We start from the raw sequence: 27,491 nt of genomic DNA on the forward strand, positions 1-27,491 counted from the left end.
TAGTCATCGAATATATGTATTTACGTACTTACATATACCCTATAGATAGTATATGTGTCAAATGTACTTTGTGTCTGTGTGTGTGTCTGTCTGTGTTATGTTCAGCAACAAATTAACAAGTTAAATCATTACACATACATATACATACATAGTTCCATATACGTACACATATAGAATCCACATTTATCAATAGAGTACTGAGAAGATAGTTTACCCAAGTAAACTTGCACAAATATCACGACCGCAGCTCTTCCTTTTCCTCTTAACTTCCCTCGCTTCCTATACTTTTCTCAGTTTTCCATTTCATTTTTCAAACTAATTAGACGGCTTTAAGCTTCAGTTGTTAAGTTCTTCTCTCACGCGTATTTGGTAAAGGACCAACGCTGTGTGGATAGAGCCGAATTGCAGCGCTGTGCACTAATTCCCTGTTGATTGTGATCCCTGGAGTCGAGGCACACATTGATCTTGTTATGTCGCACTAGGCCACCTTCGCGCATATTCCAACGTTGATTCTCCGAATCGTCGCATGACTTCAGCACCACCTGAGAGCCACGGGAGAATTGGACAAGTGTTAAGCAGAGATCGTCGTGCTTGATTTCGCCACGTTTCGAGTAAGCCCATTCCTGATTGCCGCCTGTATTGTGGCAAGGGAAAATGCCTATGGAAGGAAGATAAATGTGATATTGAAATACTGACTCTTAAGCTGTTAACTACTAAGCTTGGCGTTTAAGGTTGCCTAGAGTTAGTACTCGCTTATTTTAAAATATACTCTCTTCAACTTAATCTACCTTAATCATGCTGATGCAGAAAAAGGGTTGGCAGCTCCAATTCCTTTCCATTTTTCTTCAACATGTTTATTCAGTTCACTGCAAAACGCAGTCAGTTACTGCACAAATTTAGCTGCTTTCAAATGGGTTCTATGATAGCCCTCAGATTGCCGAGGGAACCTTATTACCTACTTTTGTAAATGCAGAGTCAGTTGCTGGGCTGATGGCTGAGACAGCAACTGTCTTGTCTAACCCAACGTACCTCTCACTGACAGATTAATCTCTTTAACTAACTGACACGTAACTTTGTATATATGCAAAGGCGAAGTCAGTTGCTGTGAGAATTTTAGAATTTAGTAGTGCAATTTTCAATTATAAAATGCAATTTTGTTTCAATAAAAAGAATCAACAACTATTACTGAATTAGATAAACTTTGTGTATATCGTAAAAAAAAAACTGTAATGACATCCTTTTACTTTTTTCGGCACAATTTTAGCCTCTAATACTTTTTTAAGTCTAAAGAAATTATGTAAAATTAAAAAAAATGTCCTTTATAACGATAAGACAAAGTAATCAAATGAAATCGAAAACTTTGTTTCTTATATCTAACTTATTCACTTTGTGAACATTTTTTTGAGTTGATTAAGGTCAAAACTTGTAGAGAATTGTGTACTCACCAACAGTGCCATCAATTAAATGGCCCATTGTGTCCAAGCATTCGGTACCATCCTGACGGAATTGTCCAATCTCCTGGGGCTCAGGTGCCTGCAGGTCAGGATAAACATTCTCCAGATACCATTTAAATGGTTTGCAATGCAGTTTCTCCTTTAAAGCCAGCCGGTCGTCAATGCTGTGAAATGTTAAAGAGGAGAGACAGAAAAGAAAACAATAAGCGCACACATAAGTTAGCTGCTCGTTCTTTTGTTGAACTCTTTTAGTTTCTCTTTCCCTCCGAACTCCTTTACTTACTTGCCAAATGGAATATTTTTGGCCAATGGCACAGCATTATAATAGTGTTGTTTATAGTCATCCATCCAAACTTCCGCAGCTCTGCGTGTATTCCGTGCAAAAACATTTCCACTGCCCCCAGGGAATGTGTAAGGATGACGTTTACGGAAAACATGTCCCACCCGACTGCATGGAATAATTTCCAGACTTCCGCCACACTGCCACACTCGGAATGAAATCTCCAGATTTTCGCCACCCCAGACATCCATTTTCATATCGTATTTTCCCAGTTTGTTGAAGTACGCCTTATCGATGACAAACAATCCGCCAGCTATCATTGGTGTCCTGATGGCTGTAGTTGGATCATTATGGCGAACAGATCTCTCCGCGGGACTTAGGTACTCCCATTTGAAGATCAAGTTCCAATCAAAGCCACCACGTAAGTCCGCCGAGGCTCCTATATACTGGAAGTTATCCATGCTGATGACATCGATGACGGGACAAACCACACGTGTGGGATCTTCGCGTACTCGCTCCAACAGAGGCTCCAGCCATTGCTCATTGCACTCCACATGACTGTCGAGGAAGGTCAGGACACTACTAACGGCAGCATCAGCACCGCGGACACGTGATCGGACTAGACCTTCGCGCTTGTCATTGCGGATAATGCGAACCTTATCGATTTTGGCCAACTCCAAACCGTCCTCAGCTGGTTGTAAAACAAACAATGAGTATCTTAACAATAAATAGTTTCAAATATACTTACGATGATCACTGTAATCATCAACAAGTACAATCTCCCGAATCAAATGCTCCGGACTACGATTTAGCACACTAACTATAGTACGCAGCAGAGTGGAACGCGCCTCATTGTGGAAGGTAATGATGACACTCGTCTCTGGCAGATCATTACGGAATTTTTTAGTGCGACACCTATCGATAATTCAGATTTAGTTGCACTCGCTGTACAATGACCTAAGAATTTTCTATACTTACATGGGATTTCTTGTATCGGGAATCTCTCGATTACTGGGCAGTGCATCGCTGGCCTCTTGATTGAAACGATTTCTGATATAAGGATCTTCGCCGTTGCGTAATGCTCCAGCACGTATATAGCCAGCCTCATCGAAATATTCTACTTCACCGGCTCCCCGGGCACTTGGTGCTATGGGTAAACGACCACCTGAAGGACCACCAGTGCCGCTATTACCCTGTGATATCATAAACTTGAATTAGTTATCGAGACCTGAATAACAATCGGTCCCAAATTATCGAATGTCTCTTAATGGTTCCATGATGAACATATTATTTTGACATTTCTTAGACATTCTAATGTTTACCACTTTGATTGAAACAATTTGAGTAAATCTGCACCCAGATATTCTAATTAATATTACATTGACATTTATCCCCGTCTGACCTCAAATGACACGACCCCCTTAATAATGATTTATACACGCAATAATCCGACTTACCTGTGACGTATCTTCCAGAGCCACAATCCCATTTAATTTTAAGCCGTGCACAGCATTTCGCTCAAAGTCCTTCACCGAACCGATTAGTATAACATTGCCACCAGGATCATCGGCCCCGCTGCCCCCAACGGCACCAACTCCTCCGCCCAGTACACGAACTGGCGTGTTACCAGCTGAAGCCCATTGTCGGGCTGTTGAAGCGCCTGCCGACGACTCGTCCTGATATTGTTGCATGGCTGTGGCCACCTCACGTAGCCGCAATGCTCGATTTTCCACCTAAAAGCACACACACAAAACACAAAAAAAAAAAAGGAGAAAAGTGTTTTAATTTATTTCTTTAATCTGCGCCACATTGGCGACGCGTCCTCTCGGATGATGTCGTCGCCCCCAATGCGGTCATAACTCAACTGAAGCGAAAGCATTTGCTTGCTTTCGGTGTTAAAAGGAGAAGTTCAGAGAAGTATCCTGGCTGCTTTATGGGACAGCACAACAAATACACACACACATACATACAGACATAGGTATGAATGCTTCCAACTATTTATGTTTTTTTCCTTTTGTTGTTTTGTTGCAGATATGTACATATGTACTTTAAGATTTATAATCTATAAACTGCATATGTTACCAAATGCCTGACCCAGTTAAACATTGTGAATATAAAAGTTTGTGTTTTGCTAAAAAGTACAAAAATAACACTGGCTTCTTATTGTTTCTAAGTTAAATGTATTTGTATAAGTAACTTTTTTTCATTGGGGTTTTAGAATGACTGTCCCAAAACAATTTTCTTTGCACTTATCATGGGTCCACTAACAACCTACAAAAGGTATTATCGATAGTACAGCTTAGTGGTGCGAGCCTGACGATAATCCAACCATTTAGTTGTCGATAATTTTTTTACTATTTTAAATGAGACAAAAATTTGCATTAATTGGGTTTAAGATTATTTTTGAATATCAAATTGAGCTTAATCTTTAACTCACTAAAGAATTTCTTAAGTTCAATTTGACAATATATATCGATAAGACTATCGAAGTCCTTGAACCACTAACACACTTCGTTGAGAAGGTAATCAAAAGCAATTTCTAAACATTTTAAGTCTTCTAATTTGCCCAAAGGCGAAGACAGGATTATTTCAATTTGTACTCTGTATTGTTAACTGCTATTTCAATGCATGCAATGTATTCCATGTGCAACCTTCAAAACGTATTCTTTTAATTTAAATTCAAATGCGTTTCGCATGCCTTTAAATCATAATGGAAGCAAACAAACAGCACTTAATGGCTGCAGACGCAAATAACCCTGAGATCTTTGTTGCCAACCTTTCAAAGAAATCTATTTGAAGCAAAGTAACACACTCAACGGCAGTCTATTGAAATGCTTTTGTACTCTCTGCTTGTCACATAATTCGACACTTGAGAGCGTTTTAAATAATTTAACAATGCAAAACGCATGGCAAAGAAAAGCGCTCTAAATATATAAAAATAAAAAAGTGTGCAAAAGCTGCTGTCAAGTGAAATCTTGCATATCAAATGAATGTGCCAAAATGAAAGCTAAAGAAATAGCAGGTGGGAGTAAAGGTTCGCATAGGAGTAGGGGCGTGGCGATAAAAGCGATAAAAATGCGTTTAAAGATGACGCTAAAAGACGACACGTTTGCCATGTAAATCAAAATAAAAAAAGGAAAAGCAAATCAGAAATGCTTTGGCGAATTTGAAACTCACCCAAGAAGGTAGAGAAGGGAGCAGCTCAACTGGCAGAGAAAAAGGTCCACTTAAAATTAAAAACACGCATACGCAGAGTAGAACAACACTCAATGGAAGAAAATATTTCTCACATGAGATCGACTTTTGGAATGCTGTGGAATATAAAAATGGCTACAAAACACTACCTGACTTTAAGATATAGTTTAGCTATTGTGATTTAGCTTTAATCTGAACTTTAGTTGCAAAGTGTTGCTAATCTCAGCTATGAAATAAGAATGCCTTGCAAAATATACTTCGTCATGCCAACACGATAAGCTCTAGACATTCTCATGCAAGAGTTATTAATTAAAATATATTCCCAAATTGTTTTCCTCCCATTAATACACTCTTCCATCGTTTCCTTTAGATACGAGGTATTAGAACCCAGAAAATACTGCCAAAGTCAGCGGCAATAGCATCCCCTTTGGATCATTCAATAGGCGCACATAAATCAGAGTTAAGAGCAAAAAAGTAAACCTCTCACCCCTCACTCCCACCCCTCTATCGACCCCCACGAAAACACTTTCCGACAAACGAAAAAAAAGTAAGACCAAAAAGGGCATGACAAATAGATTCAATGCAAGAGGCAATTAATAATCGAGTCAGGCCGGTATTAAAGCTTGACCCGAAAGTGAAAGAGGCATAGAAGAAGGCAAAAATGGGTCAATGTTTGAGCATAGAAATTCGAAATTTACTTCGGGCTTCGTTGCATCATTTGTCAATGGTCAAGAAACCCATGGAATTGAGGCTTATTGAAACTTCTTTAGCTAGAAATGCTTCTAATGGTCGATGAGCGTAAGAGTTGACCTGAATCAAATGTAAAATTTATTTTATTTTATTATTTTCTTCAATATGTAAGGTAAATAGTTTTAATACTAACAAATTTCGCTCTTGTTTTTTATTTAATTTCGTTCGCTTAGCTGCATTAAATCTCTGGTTTCTGAAGTGTGAAATTGATTGCAATGCGCTCTTTTAAATTTTAATAATGCAAGCATGAATTCAATTCATAAGTTTTAATTAATTTTTGGCGCTAAAAGGCAAGTTTATTATTAGTAAAAGTAAAAAACAAATTGGTTTAAATTTTCTTTTCTGTATATTCTCGCCAAGCCAATGTTCGCGCACAGTTTTTCATTAAATTTGGCATAGAAAGTTTAATTCGTTTCACTTAACTACTTAAGTTAGTGGCCAAACCATAAGTCAGTCAATCAAATGCATAGAAATTGCAGCACGCCCAACATTTGACCCACTCTTAAATCTTAACCTTTATGAACGAGATTAAAGGTAATCCAAATGCTGCAACTTTCAATTACTTAAAACTTGGCTTACTTTGAGAAGAAGTGTTTTATGGGATGTTTTAAAGATGCCAAGGGAATTTAAAATAAATGTTATGTTAAACGATAAAATCATCCCACAAAAAGGTAGCTTTAATTAACCCAAACCACAAGGCGATGAAACTGAGCAATCAACCTGTTTCTTCATGATGCTCAAAACAAATCTTAACATAAATCGCATTTTGTTCGCTGGCTTTGATTTTCAATTTCGAGTGACCCCAACGACCAATGCCATTAAATGACGTTGAACTACATTGGTTTTATTTTTTGCTTCTCCAAAAACTTATCTATTTTTGGGTAACTCATGGAGCATATGAGAAACTGAGAGGGGGACGAAAAAGAGGAGAATACCATTGAACTTTACTTTTGTTCATCTGAAGGAAAACCAACAACAAAAAAATTGAAACCATTTAAAGCAACTTGTTGCTCCACTTTTTATTGCTTTGGGGTTTTTGTTGCAAGTTGTTTTTCTTTTTTTTTGGCTTTGTTGATTGACTAATGACATGAATTTGACAAACTACAAGAAAAATGACGATTCGATGTTTGAACTATGGTTATTACAGTTTCGTAAGTTTAAATTTTGATATATTATTACCATGGGAAATGTATGTATATATAATTTCTAAAAATCCATTAAAAATAAAATCCATCTTAGCCATCATCTTGACTTCCAGTATACATATTCTTATATAATATTATTCTTTTAAGTTTTAGAAATGTTTAGAGTGTATATTTCTGTGTGTGAAAATCAAAAGTTCGCTTATGACTATGTAACAGATTGAACTGAAAAGTAAATGGAAACATAAGACTTAAACGCCCACAGAGTTATTTAACTGTCGTCATTAAATCTGGTAAACTCGATTATGGCCTGCTGCTTGAAATATAAATGTGACAAATATGAAACTCTCTATTCAATGGCAATTTGTAATTTTAGTTGCAAATACCAAGAACAAGAATCATATTTCTCAATCGAATGACGTCTGCAGTTGGCAACTGAGATGTCTCTCAGATTTCTCTAGAGACTTCTATTTATAGAAATGTAATGAATTAGATGTGTGTGTGTTTGTGTGTGGGTGAGGGCAAAAAACTTTTTCAATTTTCATATCAAGGAATTTGAGTCTAATAAATCATTTGTATTATGTATATGAAAGATAAACTTTGATTTATACATAATTAAGATTAACAAGAAATTAATATGAAAATAATGAAACAAAGTGACTACAAGAGAATTTAATGTGATTTTGATACTATCCGATTGAACTGGAATATGAACTATATTAATATAGAAGTAAGCCGATTACCTTCTCTTTGCTTGGTCTCTTGTGTGTGTGTGTGTTTGTGTGTGTGTGTTTGTAGTTATCCCAGCCAATCAGTGGCCATAAATTCTGGCCTCAATATGCTGTCCAAACAATGAAACTAATTAAGTTACACATGGTTGAGGACAATGCAGGATACGCAGCAAAATCAACCGAAAATTTCCCAAAACTGAGACACAGAGAGAGTTGGAGAGGAATGAATTTCTAACAAAGTTACGGCAAAGAGCAAGAAAAGACAAGGGATAGGGTAAACCACACATCATGCGCAATGCTTTTGGCTTAAAGTCCATTTCCTTGCCCACAAAATAGCCTTTTGTTGTCCCATAACTAGAAACCTCCCAGTCGTTTTGTGTTTATCGTTCAAAATGACCAACTGGATTTTAAATTGGGAGAACTGAAACAATGTGAAATCACCATATCATAGCCACATTATTCTCATATACCCCGTAACGACTAAATATATAATCGACATTGTTCATATTAGTATACATATATATATTTTCCCAGCATTCACAATGGACAACGAATCGATTGAAATGAAACCAATTGCCCCAGTTTCAATCAATGAAAACTCTTCCATTGATGCGGATAAACCAAAAGCACATCGTTGTACTCTACGCAATTTGGTAAATCTTATTTTGATACTTCAAAAGAGTCTGAAGCGAGCCTCGGCGAAGATCGAGAAAGACGCCACCTACTGGCAAAATCTGGCCGTGGCCCGTGGTGAGGAGAACGAGCGTTATATAAGAATCATGTTTCTACAGCGGCAACGTATTGAGACACTTGAAAGCGATTTGAGAACTTTGGTTAATCTGGCAAAGGAGACCCAACAAATGTTGGCCGGAATTGCCGCCGAGAAGCGAGAATCAGATGAGCTTCCCATTTTGTCTGTAAATGAAGAAGATGAATAAGCAATTCTTAATACTTGAGATAATAATATATACTTATAAGCAGATGATTATTGTCTTTGGATTAAAACAGCATTCACACCCCCCTAAACAATATTTCTCTCTACATCCATGCTCTTGAGCGTTTAGAGGGCAATATTTTCGTTTTTGTTTGTAGACTTGAAAAATTTCATTTGGTAATTAGTGAAATTTATTTTTATTTTTGTTTCTTCATTTAGCTTTAACTTTATTGGTTTCACTCTCACATTCGTGTCTTGTCTTTTGCTTAATTTGTTTTATTTGGCTTTTTTTTCCCCCCCTAAATCGCTCGACCTTAACCATTATTTGGTTTTGTGGCAAGATTTCTTTAATCTTCGTGTTGCCATTTCTTCTTTTCTCTACTTTTTTCATTTCGTTTCTCATCTCCGCTGTGGCATGTTGTATGTTGTTGTTCAGTCTTCCAGCTGAATGCGTTTTAACATCAAGCTAGAGAGCTCTCCTAAGTGCATAATTTAGTAATTGGAACGTATCAAATTTAGTTTTCACCCATTCTATAACAATGTCTCTGCTAAAAAACTCAAAATGAAGCTAAAGAATTTAGAAAACTTATCAAGTAAATGCAATCAAAACTTCATTTGTGCATATAAGTTTTAAGAACTTTAGAAAGAAAACTAACAACCACACACGGACGACCTCAAAATCGACGACCAAACAAACTGACCAAAGCCCAAACAAGAACAACAAAATTCAATTAAAAGTCTATGCACGCTTGAAAATAAAAATATAAGAAAATATTTTTTTTTTATTCTGTAGTCTGCAGACAGAATGGATAAACGAAAAATAAACTCACACTCCAATCCAAAAACCATTGAACTTTCATAAAGAATTTCCAACTGAATATGAGACACGACATGGGGCATAATCAAATACATACATAATTCTCGGATTTTGGGTTCTCTTTTCTCTCTCTTTCTCTCTCTCTCTCTCTCTTGTCCCCTAGGCAAGACCAACAAGAATTTATGTCTAAACTTTGTGGCTTTAAAATTAAATTAACTCTGGGTGAATAGATGTTGCTTTAGCACATGTCTAAGCCAACTAAATTTGAATAGGCAATTGACAAATTATTTAGCTTTTGGCTTAAAGCCTAAAGGCATCGAGGCACTGCACTTGAAATTTGACTTATTTCCAAGTACTTTACTCAGTTGACTTTATGTAAATTTTAGAAATTTTAAACTAAACATAAAATAATGTTAGTCAGTTATATTTTAGTTATTTACCAATTTGTTAGTACTTTGGATTTGATGTTTTTGTCACCCCTTTGAAAAGGAATTGCATGAACTTTACAAGACGCTATATAAACAAGTTCATTTTGGCTTCTTAAAACTTTTTGTTCAGTTTGGCTTTGTTAAATAGTTTTAATTTTAAAAGTGTGAACAAACCACATTTGCCCTTACAATTACCAAAAGTTAACAACTTCACCTATGAAAGTGTTGTAAAAGAAGAAGCACATCCAAAAAAACTGTTTCCAAATAATCGAATTAGCTCAAGCTCAGCCATCTATTCTATCTCTTATTCGATCTTTTAGAGATTTACCTATTTGCAGGCAATATACTTAGAAAGGTTTAAATTTGTTTGTTAACTTCTTATGTTCTCAATTAAAACATAAAAATTAGCTTTACACATTTCCTGACTTGGATAATTTACTCGAATACCTTTGATGGTACATTAACCATGGTAATCTAAAGTGTTTGGTTAATTGCCCAAAACTTCCATAGAAATGAAAGATTTTCTTTCTCTCCTCATAATTAGCCATAGAGTTTTAATTGACTAAGCCTAAGTATCACAAATTTTCTCACAAAAAATGTCAAATTATTATTTTAATTGTTAGACATAAAATTAATAATGTGTACAGCTTATGATCGTTTGGGACGATCAACGGATCTTTCCCTAAAGTTGAGAATTAGAAACAGTCAACTTTCCTTCACTTTTATTAAACAAAATTTCATAATTAGGTTTTATGTGTTTTAAAGTGTTTATTGACCTAAAAATGAAATCGAGATGTATACAAAATATATTTGAGATATCTAAACAAATACAATGCATTACGTGGTTTCGGTGAGAGTTTGACCTGAGAGGTTAATTGAAAAACTTACTTGTATCTCGTATGGGATACAACTATCTCCATGCCTGTCTCTATATTTTTGTCTGTCTCGCTCAGTCGTGTGCTCTCTCTCTCTCTGTCTTTTCCAAGTATCTGAAGTAATTTTAGTGATTGTGGCAACTGCAAATGTTACGCAAGTAGCGAATTCATTTGCCTCTCGTCGAGCACCAAGATGGAAATGGATGTTGGAGATGACGATGGAAATGTATGCCATGCCAAGACCAAATTGCGGCCGCCTCAGCAACAATTGCAAATTGTTTGGTAGCAAAATGTGTGTGGTACCATCATCATCATCATCATCATGATCATCATGAGCGTCTTCTATATAACAAGCCAGATGGGTAACATTGGTGGCTTCCTCCTCGCAAGCTGTCAGTTTGGTTTAGCAAATTATTTTCTATATTATTTAATTTTTGGTTACATCTCCTCTAAAACAAACAAGTTTTTTTTGTTTAAGTGTGGAATTTAAATTCAAAAAAAAAACTTCCTCTCACTAACCAAAACCCCAAAAATGTTAGCAGTTAAGGTCAAATGGAATAGGAACGCAAATTTATCAAATTCAATTAAAATCATTTAAATATTGCAACATAATCTTGTAGGGAAAATAAACGGACAATGCACAAATACATTAATTATTATTATCTACTAACTAGCTTAGTTAGTGTGGTTTACCCCATAAACCTATTTACCATGAAACCAAATTGGTTTTATATGCTCTTTCAATGGAGAAACATTAATTTTGTGCAGAACTTGGCAACTTATCGAAGAAGATTGTTTGATAAATTATGTGCAATTAGCCAAAATGATTGATCTAAGCTAATTTTTTATTGCCCTCCATTTATTCAGCTTGTCAGTTTTCCTTTAAACAAATACTAGGGTTTATGTTGTCAAAAGAAAATGCTTTAAATGTTGAGCATCTTTAATATAATTTTCCTTCTAAAGAGTATTGAAACTTTACATTGTTTATTTTAAGTTTTTGGCATATAATCAACATTTTGCTACTGGTCTAATTAATTGCTTCAATATTGATTTACAAAATTTTACCGCATTGCCAAACAATTTCTAAAATTAAACTAATTAAAATAAACAAAAATTATAAATGAACTAAACCAAATTCCAATTGAAGATTATTAAGAGCTCGAATCGTGATTATGATGATTCTAATGATGGCTCGTTTTTGTTTTGTTTTTGGGGTCATCATAAAATATGTGTGTGTGTGTGTGCAGCTCAAATACACAGAAGATTAATTAAATTGGTTAACCGAGAATGTGATACCCGACCAATACGCGGTTATTTGTTTTGTGACCGTTTCTATGTAGTTTTTGTTCATATTCTTGGCAATTTGTCGTCGACGACGATGAGGACAACGCAGAAGTCTCCCCATGGGTTCATCAAATGTAGCAATGTCTAAATTAATCTGCATCTGTATCTATAACAGATGGTTTGGTCTGTGAGCTTACTCATTCTGTACACACACACAACACATACACACATATTTGAACTATAGTTTGAATGATGCGTTGCCCTATCCGACTAGGCACAGTGGTCTAATATTGAGTCAGTTTTGGTTACAGAAAGGTATCAAAATTAGAATCAAGTTCAAGAATAGAAAATATATATACTTTGTGTTTCCTAAAAAACATTATACAATTCTTCTATTTACATATATTAAAAGAAAGAAATAGCTTTAACATGTGGGTATCAGCATGAAAACTATGAAAATGTGGTTTAAAGTTTGCTTCAATAGAATAGAAAACTTATGTTTAGTTCAACTAAAGAAACATGTAGGGCAGAAGAGGAATTTATATGTCAATACTTCAAATCGTGATATACACAACAAGCGAATAGTATTTAACAACTAATCTCTAAGATATTTAGAGAGATCGAAGAAACAAACCATGAGTCTTGTTGTCAGAATCGAAATATTCATCCTTATTTCTAGTTTCAAAATGATTCAGTTGTTTTCATTCACATTACTCTATTAAGTACACAGAAGAGCATTGTATGAATACATTTAAAAGCACTCAATTTATAGAACAAAGTATTTGATATTTGAAAAACGAATAGAGTTGCGTTTTGAATTTGTAAGTTTTTGGTACTTGTTACATACAAATATGTATAGTAATTGCTAAGGGTTATTAATAGTCCATAAATTTTGTTTCTTTAGCTCTATCGTAAAATTTTAACCACTGTAGAATTTGGCTTTCCTTTCAACGATTGCGATTCCTTTTTTTTTGTTTTTGTCTTTTTTTGAAGCTTTTGTTTATTATTTTTTTGGGCGTAACCAGCTGTTGTTGGTCTTTATTGTAGTATGAAGCTTGTGCTAAATCATTGAAAATTCTTTATACACTCGTACATGAGTCATTCATTCTGCTGTGGCAGACAATAACAATGTCTGTCATTTGTTATACTTGTCTACGTTATTTGTGCCACATGTGTGTGTGCCATCCCCCCATCCACCCCTTTTTACACCCACTGGACATGGTATGACAACATTCGCATTAATGAATGAACCGAATTAAGGCACTTGCAAGCGATAGTAGTAGCTGAAATGTAAGTAGTAAAATTTCTAATGTGGCATGACCTTAATTGATTTTCAAGTTTTTAAAGGCCCAAAGTCAAAGGCCAACACAGAAACCAACTCAGTCAACAAAACAGAGCCCAAAGGCAATAATGCATTGTCTAAGCTTCAAACATAGAGAGAGAGAGAGGGAGGAAGGGAGGAGGAGAGATACAGTGACCGAAGCAAAGACATAGCCACATCAACGACCCCCATAAGACGTAAAATTTATGCAAAGCACTTTCAATATATTTTATGAAGATCTCTTGTCGCAACCATGCTGAAGCTGAAGCTCAAGCTGTGTCTGCATCGCAGTGTCACAGCAATGGGGCAAGGCAGCCTTGTCTTGTCGGCGGCGACACAAAACCATAGACAGAAGCAGGGGAAGACATATACTCATAGGCACTTAGGCAAAGTCAGTCACACATAGTCGCAGGGGCAATTTGGTTGCACACTCTCACACAAAGACAGACCGACAGATATGGCTCTGTACAAAACCTCAACATGCAACAGCTGCAACATGCAATTTATTGCAACTTCTGGTGGCACTAACTTTGAAGAGGCTACCAAAAAAAAACAAAAACTAAGCAACCAGCGACTTGAACGAAATTGAAATTGACTATAACAAAACTTCAATTATGAACCATTCAAATTTTAAATCAATAAAACGAATATCTGTTATAAGCCAGAATTCAAATTGGCCAATAAATTTATTATGCTACTAAAACTTTAATAAAGTTCTGAGTTTAGTATTAAAATTTATAGTGTTAAAGCGCTGATTTAATTAGGCTTGATTAAAGACGAACCACAAAATAATTCTAAGAATGGAGTTGTTATTACACTTAGTAAGCCAAACAATTTATCTAACAAACCATTTTTAAGTAACTCTAAGCCATTAAACTTATATGTTGCTGGAAACAAAGTAGAACGATAAGTAAATAAGGTGGACACGAAATATAAACAAGTGATAAGTAAAGTGAAAAAAGAAGAAGAAAAAGAAGAACGTGGACTATTTTTGACAATAATGATAATTTTATAGACCTTGTGGAATTACATATTTCATGTTTTATTTTCAAGAATATTTGGAAATGTTTGTCAGGGGAATGATATTGAAATTTTCTATGGGACTTATGATTTCATATACATATTTCATAAACATGGCCCAGATCACAGCAAGTCATGATGGAATCGAAAACCAAATTATTCTCTCGAAACTTAACTAAATCGAGCAAATTTAAATCAGATTTAAAAAAAGCAAAAATGGGGGAAAAGGTGTCGACAAAAGTCTATTTCTTATGCTTTGTGTGAAAGTATTTAAACTTGTTATTACACTCTCCTAGTTCTAATTCAAAGTAAACTTTCTTTCAAAAACACTTTGACTAGAACAGAAATCAATAGACCAAGCTCGTTCGTTGTGTAAGGTTTATAGTAAAAAATTTAATGAACTTTGTGCATGACGTGATATTTATCCTGGCACAATCCTGTTTTTGTACAGTCAACAGGATTAAGGATACGAAAAGCTTTCTTACTTTCATTTATTGCCAAAAGTGCTCTAAAGTTCAATTTTGGTTGTTGCATAATTTGTATATTTCCTATCTCAAAAACACTGAAAATCGTATTTTTGTATATTTCCTTGTTGATTTCTAAGTAAAAGATTTTTTGATTAATATTGGTTGTCATGTGTCTCATTTCGCAAACTAAAACTTAGCTTCCGGTTTCAGGCACAACTTAAATGCCAAATCTTAACAATTATTCATTAACCAATTAATTAACGTATTAAGTAGAACGCATCAAAAATGATATTACAAAGGTCTTTACATGAAACTGAAGTTCTAATGAAGAAAGAAACCTTTTTTTTCAAAATTTGAAAGCAATCCATTAATTGCGAATATTAGTAGTTCGAGTATACTGAAAGCCCACACAACCGTCTAAATGAAAAGACTACCGCTAACAGGCATAAAAAGTAGCAGCTCAACACAAAAGCCGAGGTGAATGCCACTACTTAAGTGGCACAAATGCCCATTCAGTGGTTATTCAGTTAGGTTTTTTGGTTGGTTTCTGCATCTGCAGAAGAAAAAAAAATTCGAAATAAGCCAAAACACAAAAAGGCAAGAGGTGGGAGGTGGGGGGAAAAACACAACCGGAATGGTCGACAATTGGTTGATAGTATTTCATGCATTTAAATTGTCTTCTGTGTTCAACTTTCTCAAGTTGTTCCTCAATGTTTTGTATGTACTTTCACTTGTTTAAATTTAATTTTTATTTAAATGAGATAAACTTTAGCAGCGCATTTAGCATTGAACATTGACTGAGTGGAGCGAGCAGAGGAGAGTGATTGAAAATTGAAGATTGCATTCGTTTTATTGTTTGTCAACTGGCAATGCCAACGACAACAACAACGACAACGACATCGGCAACTTGTGTAAATGTCATTAAATAATAATTATTTAATGTACAACATTTGTCCTCTTATTGTGGGTTTCACTTTATTTATTATGGCATACCCTGTAATCAAACTATGGGGTGGATTAGTCCATGAAAACACTTTGCAAATAGGCAAACGGTCAAGTAGTTCCAATTAAATTTAGGCGAAGGAAATGTTTCTAAACTTTCTTCTATTTGGCAAAATTTGTATCTTGTTCGAACAAGAAGTCTATATTGCCATCTCGGGAGTTGTAAAAAGTTTCTGGATAGTTAAGTGCTTATACTTTTTAGAACTTTTCTTGGGTTTAGTTGCTCTTAACTTTAGTTTTGTTTTGTGTTGTGTTGGGAAAATATACTTCAAACTTGCTAAAGATTTCATCTCGTAGCTTTACATAAGTAAATTCAAAATCAACATCAAGTTTTTGTCTACTTATTGGAAACTAGAGCTGGGCTTCAGTTTTTGAGTACATGAACTACTTGAGTAAGTCGTGAGCAATCGATTACTTATATATTTGGTAATAAATTTCAAAATTTCTGACCTTTAATTTATAGCCCTTTCGTGATTTCGAAATCTTAACTTGGTTCTTCAAGCAGAATAGCTTATTTCCCTATCCACTTTCAAAGCATTTTCTGACAGTTTATACTGTAGATATAATTCTTGCACATTTTCATACTGCGCTACAGGGTATCTCAAAGTGTACGACCTTATTTAACTTGTGTACTAGTGTTTTTATTTTTTGCTTCTTTTCTTTGGTTTTGTGTAATCGCTGCAAGTGGTACTTAACCGTTTTTCCCCCCTCATCATCTCTCTTTTTCTTCTTTCTGTTTGTTTCTTTTTTGGCCTGGCTTGAGCTTTATTATTAACAACAACATCATCATCATCACCATCATCATCTTGGCCATCATCATGTATGCATGCATGTATGTGTGTTGTGTTAACTGGTTGTTGTAGGTCTTCTGTTTGGTTGGCATAATGAACTTGAACTTTATGACGCAAAACATGTTAAGTTGACGTACAAGAGGGACTCTCGGTGACTGAGTGTAGGGCAACTACTTTACCACTTCAACATTAAAATATTATGAAATACATACATATTTGGGTAAAGGTTATGGGCAAAGATTTGTGCAAAAAATAGTTTTCAAAAAGGAAGACACCAATTAAGAAAGATATATGAGTGTTAATTACGCTTTTATACACTTGCTTAAATTAGATGAAATCTGGGTTTCAACCATTTTATCTTTCTCATAATATATCTTCCAGAAATTCTCTCACACAAGTGTCCACAATTCAAGTGCTTCTTGGTTAGATTTGGTGCTACAGCTGTCAGTGGCAGATTTTGCATCGTTTTGTGGCTTTCTGTGCTTTACTGCCAACTAACCGTTGGGGCTGCTCAATTTGTTGGGCCAAAAACCCTCAATAAAAACCATCGTCCAATTCCAAAATCATTTCTTCCTCCCTTTCGATTGTACCATTTATCATTGTTATGCCATTTCGGTGCACACGCACACACACACACACACACACACTCACACGCACTTACTCGGTGGCAAGACTAGGGATCCAAACAAGTTGTAAAATAACAATAAAAATCAGCGAAATGAAATTGAAAGTGGCACGACCAACTAAATATCAAGTATCGACACTAGAGATGGCCCAATTTCTCACGATAACTTCAAGAACAAGATGTGTAATGAAATTTATAGTCAGTTTAAAATGCAAAAGTATTAAAATCGAAACTTATTTATGGTCAGTTTTAAAGATTTCTTGGTCTAAAAGTTAAAATGATAATAAAAAGTTGAGAACTAGATATTGAGGATATAATACAAAAAAAAAAAAATTAAGGGAAACTCTGCACGAAGTGTGTTTGATTACTACTTTTTTAACTTCAACTTCAAATATTCTCAGACTAAAGATTTCCTTTATTAATATTTAAAAATCGGATAACACAAAATAAATCGGACAAAATAAAGTAGACAAAGACAAATGCCCACATTTTTCTCTTACAATAATAATGTCCAAAATTTAGACTCTAAATAAAACAAATGATACAATGGATGGATCTATAAAATATTTTTGGGGAGGGTCCAACTAAAAAGTCAACATTTTCGGCTCAAAAATTTTGATATGTCTTACCGAAATTTAGTCAACTGATAATAATTTAGTATAACGCCATATTTCCTCAATTTTTAATGATTTTTACTTATGTATTTTAATCAATATAAGTAAGTAAGTAAAGTAAGTAAGTAACAATTTTGATTAAATATTCTTTTATATTCAGCTTGCTGGATGTATCCATATTACACGTCAGTCATGTGAGTGATTAGGCCATCTCTAATCGAAACCATCGAACACTACATTGGCGTACATGAAGCAGAAGAGAAGGCGGTATTGGATGCCATAAAAAGTAAAATTATTAAGCGAACGCCGCGCCGCAACGAACGACCTTGTGTCCATGCGTTGGGTTACGGTTATGTTGCGTAATGGCAACACTGTAAAAGCGACAACCGAAAGAGAGAGAAAGAAACAAACACCGAAAGAGCAACAGCTACCAGATGTTGGGGATCGAGGTGGAGCCAAAAAGCAGACGCTCAAAAAAACAGAAAACCGGCTGCTGTGCACGACAAATGTTAAGTATATCAAGAGCCGGTTAGGCCAGAAGCACAATTATAGCCATACAGACACTTATTTATTTCGTTTGGGCCTATTGGATGGATAGGGAGACAGAGGGAGAGAGAGAGGGAAGGCGGAAAAAAGTCATCTGCCTGCAGATGATAGAAATCTTTAATTATTCATAGTAAATCAAAGAACCACAAAATGTCAAACGAGGCAACTAAACTTTACAACTTTTTGTGTCCGTCAAGCCTTCAAAATCAAAACTTGCTGATAAAATGTTAATTTGTCTCTAAAGCGAACAGTCATCAGACTAAAAATGTCGACAAAAAAAAACAAAAAAACCAGAAAACAAAACGAGTTCCATTTTGAATTCGAACCTTAATTAAAATTAACTTCTCATTCCAAAATGTTTTTTGTTTCTATTCAAAGTATTTCAAGAGCAAAATTGGCCTTTTATACCCTATCAACCAGAGCTTTGGCATTTCGGAATGGAGAACCCATAACTTGGGAGGACCCATAACTTGGCTCTTTTGACTTAGATCTAGTTCTACTTCTAGTTAGATCGATCAGATATCATTTTATTGAATTTCCTATTTACACTTGGTTCTATAAACCTTTCAAATTTCGTTTTTATTTCATTCTATATCTAAGTTTATAATATTTAACTATCTTCTTCAATACCATTGCTATTAATTTTTAATATTAGTTCAGTATATTCATCGAACAAAGATTATATATGGTTATGCCACAGTTTTAGTTAGTCCAACTTCTTTCAGACTGCCTTCAAACTTTTCCAATGAGGTTTCTAAAGTATCAAAGGGTATCAAAACTTCGACAAGGCCAACTAATGTCCAGCCTGTTGGGTTCATCTATTTTCCATTGGCTTGTTTGGGGTGAAGTTTTTTGTTCCCACAAACGTAATATTGTCATTTGGCTGTCAAACAGAGCGTAACTTGCATGACATCGTACTATATAGAATAAGATATATGTAGTACATACATCCGTACATATACTGTCTATGATAGTATAATAGTCACTCAATGATATGCAGAGCTTTATGGCCATAAATCGAATTCATGATGCGTTAAGCTATTTTGAAAGCATTTTGGTCTGAACTTGAAATATAATTTCATCTCATTTTTATTTTTGGCGCTTCACTTTTCAGCAACAAGGCCATCAAAGTTTGTATGGGAAATCGTTATGTGGATGTGAAAGTGTGCAAGTGCGAAAATTGAAATTCTCATATCATTTTCAATGAAACTTTTTTCTCCGTTGGTGAAAAAGTTAGCCAGAATTTGCATTTATGAGTTGTGTAGGGTCATTTGCATATCATCTATGATAATGGAGTATATGAAAATGACAGAAACGATGGTGACTGTGTCTCAATCTTTACAACAACGAAAAAAAGTCTTGAAAGAAGAAAGTTTCTTTTTTCCAATTTGTAACGCAATCTGCTGATGCTGCCCGCCCGTGACGATTAATTATAGCCATGGGGTTTTGAATATTTTTTTTGGTAACCCAAAATCATATGTTTTCTTTATATAACTCCAACACCATGCTGTTAACAATTAAATTTAATAATACAATGTGTGATTGAGTTTTACTTGTAGTTCATATCTCAACAATGCTTTCGAAGACGTAAGCCATGAGAAGGCATAAAATTCACTTGAAATATTACTCGGTTTATGAATGAATCATTTTACTCAATGGGCTTATGTGTTATAAAGTTAATAAAGATTTGTGGTAGGTCAACATCGTTTAGGTTGATATATGTATGTATATATGAACGTATACTCAACATTGGAGTCTTAATTGAGAGTTAAATAGGTTAATTAGAGCTACTTTGTCTTAGTTAATAAGTATTCATAATTGGATTTAAGTAAACACAATCTGTGTGAAGTTAAAAATAAGATGTTTGGTCATTCAGTCCAGCTCTTCTCTTTGTACTTACTCTTCTACTAGAGATTGCAATGCAGTTTTGAAACATAAGATAAAAAAATGAATACTATCTCACACATTTCCAACAAAAATGTCATCTAAAGTGACATTGAGTTTGAAATCAAAACAAAAAGAAAATTGTTTATTTCTTCATTTATTATATGCAAATATTTATTCGTATTCAAATGCCAAAATCAATCAACCTGGAGATTAACTCAAATACTGTTTAGCTTCTGTATACGCGCTTAAATCAAGCTTTATTTTCGAAATATCGAACATATTTGCAACTTGGCAATTTCTTTAGATGAAATATGAAAAAACTACATATTCGATAACGACATATTCCTGTCATATGTAGTAAGAACTCACCCACACATTCGATGTGAAATGAATGCGTACAGAAAATGTCAATTTAAATGCAGTTTTTTTCGATTCTTTTTTTTATTTGTGACTTTCAAGTTGCAGGATTTTTCTGCATGGTTGGAGGACAAAGTTTTTTTAATTTGAACATTTTTCTTTGCGTTCAATTTGTTTGGTTGCAAAAAACATTGCATGTGGCACTTTTATAAATGTTTTTAATTGCATTAAACAAAAAAGCACTAGCAATTTATAGGTGTCCATAAAAAATGGTCACAGAGATATGTCAGACTATATACTCGGCTGATTGTAACGCTCTTCTCTTACTATCTCTGTTGGAAAACAGGAAAAACCTTTTGCTAGCAAGCATTTAAAATTTAAAATGAAAATTACATTTGATAGGAGAAAAAGTTAAAAAAAAAATAGCAAGAGCTAACGGCAAATGGTAAATGTTAAATGTGGGCGCCATTTTGTTCAAATTAAGAGTAAAGAGCCGCCCACGTAACAACATCAGCAACACCTTTCCCGCCTCACCGCCGCATTATCTGTTCAACACACACACACGCACACACATGTGTTCATAATGAGTGTGAAAAGCAATTCAATAATACTCTGTTAATTACACTTTTGATCTTTTGCAATGATTTTTTTTTGTTTTTTGTGTTTGACTGTTTTTAAAATTGAGGGAAAATAATAATTATAGCAAATGGCTCCGAACAGTCAAAACAAACAGACAAACACAGAGAGAGAGGGGAAGAGGGACAGGGAGTGAAAGAGTTGAAATGTGAAAAGGCCACAGGAAACTGCACAAATAAAGCCGATTATAGAGATATATGTACTTAAAGCCGACATTTTACATGGCCAACTCTAGTTGGCTCCCTGTTGTCTGCACTTCTCTTCATCTCCTCTTCACAAATCCGAGAGGCATCATCATCATTTCTTATATCTGCAGTCGATTTTCATACATTTTGGGTAAATTTTGTTGCATTGCTGCAGGTTGGAAACGATTTTCAGCTCTTGTCAGCTTGTTAGGAGTTTGACTTTCGGTTTAAATACTTTTGCTTCAGGGCAATTTCAATTTGGATAGTCGTTTGTTAATTATCCACAGAAAGTAAAACTTATTTGAAATAAAATAGTGAGACGGCTTGTCGATATAGCAATGTGTAAATGAAACTACTATAGAGCGATATTTGTATATATTTCTTATTAATTCATAAAAATTTCAAAGTTTCTACTATATTCAGAAGCGAATTAGAGTAACCAAACGAATTCACTTCCCAAAACTTCTTTTAATTAAGATATTTCTTTAAGATTCTTAAGAATTCATTTGATTTAATTGGAAAGGGTATAAAAATATAGTCATAGCAAATTGGTTAATGTTTGTTTGGTTTTTTTGATTTTGTTTAATTAACAAGGTTTATTTTTTTATACAAGGTATATAAATAAATTTTACTGCAGGGTTTTTTTTGTTTGTTCAAGAGAGCGATAAGTTTTGAGGTGCGAGGGATAAGATATTATGTGTACATAAAAATACATTTATGAAGTGTTTTTTGTTTTATAGCCAATCAGATTATAAATTTAATTTTCAACTCAATCAAATGCTAATAGGCAATATGCGCAGATGATTGCCAAGGAATGTGAGAGCAACTCGAATTATCAGTTTGGCTTATTTTAAATCACAATCACATACTCAAGTTTTCAATCTTTATAAATACTATAAATACTATAAATTTTTACTATAAGTGGTGTCGTACTTTACGTTAACAATTACTACAATAAATTGTACTCATTATTTATATAAGAGAAAATAATTTTCCTACTTCTTAGATAATTCCTATATTTCCAATATATTTTTTCATACTTTTTAGCATCCTAAATTGGTTTCTGGTTATAAATAAAATCCTAGTTTTTAAGCAATATTCAGTTTAAAAAATCTCCGAATTTATTCTATTCTCTAAAAGCTGCGACTCAAGTTTAAACTTGTTTTTTGAGATATTAAAGTCCTTTATTATTATAAATTCTTTTTCTATATTGTTTAGTCGAATGTGCCCTCAAAATGTAATTGAAGTTTATTTAAGGTGTGATCTTATACTTAATACCAATTAAGAAATATGCATTGTTATAGATTATAGAAAGATTAATACACATTTTTGCCTTAAACTTAAGTAGAACCCAAAGCAGTGATTATATTTGTGCTTATTATTAATTTTACAGTTCATGATATACCAAAGTCAGCGACTTACTTGATTATCAACGAAGTATTACTTTATATTATATTTGTAGACATGCAGGAATAACTAGCATTACTTAAAAGTTTAGATAGTTCATAGTTCATAGATTGTACATCTTATTCTTAAGAACAAAGGACTAGCAAATGCATAATTCGCTGAATAATTGAAGATAGTTTTCTGAAAAAACACTATCTTGAAAACATGACTACAGACTAATGGGAAAAGAGCACCTTCCTTTGCTTTCTAGATATAACTTGGCCATTTCTGATGCTTAATTATACAAAAGTAGTTTAACCAAGTACATACGCTTAAAATTAATTACGAAATTCTAAGGATTGCTATAGAATTAGAATTAGTTTTGCTTTCTTGATAGCCAAAAAACAAAGAAAATCCAACTTATAATTGAAAATGTATTAGGTCAACCTTTTGAATTTCACGATCTTGTTTATCTCAACGGCGGAAGACTTTGCCAATTTAAACGTATAAAAGGCATTAAATTAGTTAGTTGTTTGACAAGAGAGTTAACCTTCTACTTGGGCTTATATGAAGTTTTATGAAAGTCAAATGTCCCATAAATAAATATGAAACGCACCTTAGATTTGTTGCCAAGCCAAGACCAAAAGCAAGAAACCAACATTCAACGACAACTTTTTTGAGGGTTGTGCAAACTCGAAAACCATTCACTTCTCGAAAATGCAAACTGTCCATTCTGCAGTCAGATCTTACTGACAACTCACTGTGGAATATAAATCTTAACTTTAATTCAATTCACTTGCCATTTAACAATATTCTTGGACTCAAGTTGGCTAAGATAAAAGATATTAAAAGGAAGAGTATAAAACTGTTTCAAAAGTAATATGCTAAATAAAGAGATTATAAATGAATTCTATTATTAACTTCCGTACAATAATGGATCCAATGTATTCCCTTTATGTATTGTTTTTTGAAATGCAAAGACCTTGTTTATGAGAATATCCATTTATTGCCCTTTATTAATAATATTATTGTTCATTGATAACAATTGTAAGTTTTATACGATAAGATTACACTTTACCTCAAAGGCTAAACTACACCAATTCGCGAATGTGCCAGATATTTGCGCTATATATCGGACAAAGAAAAATACTTAATTTAAAACAACCAACAACAACTACACAGTACTCATTGGAATTACCATGAGAAAACTATATATAGTTAGAGGGGCGTGGAGTGGGGCAACGGTGGCAGACCCACCCAATACGTGAGTCTAATTATGTGCAGATGGAGAGGAGAAAACAATGGAAATGAAAATAATAAAAACAGACAGTAGCCAGCTACCTCCATAAGCTGGCAATCAAATAATTACTATGCAAAAGGCATAGCTATGGACTACACCACACCGCGATGACGATCCGTTAAAACGGAAGAGGAAGACGCCAACGAGTGATAAAAAACTTTCAGGTCAAAAATTCAAATTTAAAATATATACTTGATGTATATTTATGGCACTTACCTTCTCCGTGCTGGTCTGAAAGTAATAGACCATCACAAACATCCAAATGATGCTAACGAAGACAATCAATTTGATATTCCGACGCATATTGAACAATTGCTTTATATATGTAGATCTATTTATAGGGACGTATTTGCACTTGTTATTTGGCGGTTGATTTCACTATATTATGGAATTTAAATATTATAAAAAATTTTATTAGACAGCTACCAGAAACTTTTGTGATTGTATTAACATTTCGCTTTCATCTCTTTTATTTGATTAATTAATTTGATTTAATTACTTTGGCCTCTGGGTGCATGGGTGTGTGTGTGTGTCTGTCTGTACATCAAATGTTTATCTGTAATTCACAACTGGATTAAAGGCCAACAATCCAATTTAAGTTCTCAGAATTTTCACCAAATTAGCATTTAAATATTTAATTGATTTTATCAACGCGAAATGTTAGAAATGTAATTGAAATGTACATAAGTTGAAAAATAATTGTGTGTACAACTCCAAGTTTTTATCAATAATGATAATATTAACAATGACAAATTTTAGCTAGATATTTTTTATCTATTCTTATATTGAGAAAAATATGAAATAATTAGGTTTATGGTTACTTAGTTTAAGATACATTTAAGTTGTAGTTTTTCAATAAGCTGCTATTTAGTTGGATTTTTTAAAATCTGAAATTCTGCAATTATTTTTTAATAATATTTTGTATTTCCTTACTTTCGTCGATAAATTTTTTATAATTCAATTAAACATTGATATAATTTTTGTAAAATTTTTTTAAAAAGCAAACCGTCTAGACAATTTTTTTTTTAAAAGAAAATAACTTTTCTTTTAGTTTGAATTTAGAAACCAAAATAATTTTGGGGAGGAAACAAGTGTTTCAAGCTAATAATTTAGAAAAATTCCTATAAATATAAAAAAAAATAATAAAATTTCCTACAAACTTTTTATACAAAAAGTTTATTGAATCAAAAGACAATCAATTTCATTGTTGTTGTTTTTTCTAAATGCCATAACTAATAGAAAACCACTTCAAAATTTATATTCACATTATTTTCGATTACTCATTTGTCACTTGTGGCAAACATTGATAAACTTGTTACAATATTATCCCGTTTAACTACATAAACAAAACTTTGCAGAATGATAAATTTGAGAATTCCACTTAATTTGACATTAAATGAAGCAAATGATAAGATTAATCTCCTATCTTGGTTTTATCATTAAGCTATTAACAAAAAAAACAACAAGAACATTTAGAATTTATCTTTCTTTCCATCTCTTTAGACTAGTCAAACAACAAACACATTTTGGCTTTGATAGATTAAACAAACATGAAAGCCTCAACGAAGAAAATAAAAAACTTTTATAACAAATTCGGTTTTTGCTGCCCTTTCAACAAATAATTTATAGTCCATTGACTGAAATTACATCACATGCTGTTAATAGATCTTAATTCATTTTATATACATATATCCAAATTTTTGTTTTGTTTTTTTTTTTTGAGTTTATTTTTGTGCTTTTTTTTGGTGGGAATGGAGAAAAGAAGTCACAGCTGACAGAATTGTGTCATTGAATCAATCATTTGTATGCTTAGAGGGCGATAAGATAAGATTAGTTGAAAAGTTTGATAAATTTTTCATTTTCCTTAATTTTAATTGGTCCTCCACTAACACACAAACACACGCACACACAGCACACGCTCTCGCACACACACTTTCTTCATAGACAATAATTGACCGGCAAATATCAATGAATGGCATAAACAATAAACATTGTATATCTATATTTGTTTTATTCACATTTCCAGCATTTCATGATAATTATGTTTTATTGGTTCGCTTGTTTTACGACAATTGGCTCGATTTATTGCCATTTATTGGTCTTGTTCTCAATTGCATTTACCGTTTTCGATTGTTGTTTTGCCGTTTGCATTTATCTGATTACACTTATTGTTATTATTACACTCCTATTACAGTTCTTTCGAGGGAATCCCGTTCGATCCGAGAGCGACGACGAGTCACGTTGCCATCAAACGGCACGCAGCAATTGACAAAAAGCGCAGCTATCACGTATATTTCTATGCTACCTACCAAAGCAAAACACCGTTCAAAATGTATCTGTATCTTCATATCATAGTTGCGTATAAGAGTATAAGAGTTCCATTCGGTTCGAAGCGAACATGTTTGCCCCAACGAGACTCTGACAAGACTCTGAGGTCCAAAAAAAAACTCACTTTCGTTTTTCATAGGCAGCAAAACTGTGAGTGAGAAACAATCTGGCTTAGACTTTCTTTAAAAGCATTCATTAATAAATTTTTGTAGTAAATTCTTAGACTTTTCAATTTTAGACTTTTAGTTTCTTAGACTATTAAAGTCTTAGACTATTAAATTCTTAAACTTTTAAATAACCGAAGTAAAACACTTTCCACATTGAATTGCATCTTATTAAGGGGGGTTTCTACCTTGTTGGGCCGAAAAGGCGCTTTTAAGTAAGAATTTTTTTTTGAAATAAGTATAATAGATCAAGGAATGATATTTTCCACAGTTGTTGAGAAAACTTTATTCTATGTACTAAATTTTATTTTTCGGCGATCCGTGAAAAGGGGGAGGTGGGGGGAATTTTCCAAAGGCATCCCAATTTCGTCCTTATGGAAGTCCTACCGTTCGCAAATGAAGTCTGACCCCGAAAATAAAAATTTGTTCTTAATCTGGACATTTTTCCGCAGCGCTGGTAGTAGAATTGGCAAAAAAGGATCAAAAATGAAAGTTATTATGAATGAAGTTATTAGAACAAAAATTTTTTGTTGCCTATTTTCCGTTACTAATTAATTTTTTAAATTAACAATTTCCAATATTTTTGGCCAATTCTACTACCAGCGCTGAACAATATCCTAAAGAACATGTGTAAAACAACATGTTCATAGCGATTGGTTAATTTTTGCGCCCTGTAGGACTTCCATGAGATCCAAAAATGTAGTTTTGAGAAAAATACGTTTGAAAATTTGCGCTCCGGCACAGAGCGCTTGGCACCACTCAACTTAACGGCCGACAACTTTCGTAATTTTACAGATTTCAACTTGAAATTTTTGCACAGTATTCTTGAAACATTTACCTATTCAAAAAGGCAATAAAAAAAAATCGAAATTTCTTATAACACAAGGTAGAAACACCCCTTAAGCTCTTTTAAATGGAAAGACTCTTAGATCCAGTTTGATTGCAGATGCATGAATCATTTTTTCTATTTTT

At 33.8% G+C, this 27,491-nt stretch overlaps 2 protein-coding genes across 5 annotated transcripts; one reads left to right on the forward strand and one right to left on the reverse strand.

Moving 5' to 3' along the window:
- Window positions 1–26,276, reverse strand: LOC6642153 (polypeptide N-acetylgalactosaminyltransferase 2). 4 transcript variants are annotated; one of them, XM_002065546.4, is made up of 8 exons: window positions 26,149–26,276; window positions 24,244–24,405; window positions 3,192–3,467; window positions 2,713–2,927; window positions 2,483–2,649; window positions 1,738–2,425; window positions 1,446–1,618; window positions 1–658 (listed from the first exon to the last, which is right to left on the reverse strand). In XM_002065546.4, the coding sequence occupies exons 2-8, from the start codon at window positions 24,328–24,330 to the stop codon at window positions 357–359; spliced, it is 1,908 nt and encodes a 635-aa protein (XP_002065582.1). In that variant the 5' UTR covers window positions 24,331–24,405; window positions 26,149–26,276; the 3' UTR covers window positions 1–356. The 4 variants fall into 4 exon arrangements, with proteins under 4 accessions (XP_002065582.1, XP_023031516.1, XP_023031517.1 ...); XM_023175748.2 differs by having other exon boundaries at window positions 26,220–26,271; XM_023175749.2 differs by lacking the exons at window positions 24,244–24,405; window positions 26,149–26,276 and adding an exon at window positions 3,817–3,976.
- LOC6642154 lies at window positions 7,993–8,534 on the forward strand. Its single transcript, XM_002065547.3, has one exon. The coding sequence runs from the start codon at window positions 8,095–8,097 to the stop codon at window positions 8,488–8,490; it is 396 nt and encodes a 131-aa protein (XP_002065583.3). The 5' UTR covers window positions 7,993–8,094; the 3' UTR covers window positions 8,491–8,534.
- Window positions 26,277–27,491: the final 1,215 nt, after the last annotated feature.

Source organism: Drosophila willistoni (assembly GCF_018902025.1).
Source record: "Drosophila willistoni isolate 14030-0811.24 chromosome 2R unlocalized genomic scaffold, UCI_dwil_1.1 Seg167, whole genome shotgun sequence".
NCBI lineage: Eukaryota > Metazoa > Arthropoda > Insecta > Diptera > Drosophilidae > Drosophila > Drosophila willistoni.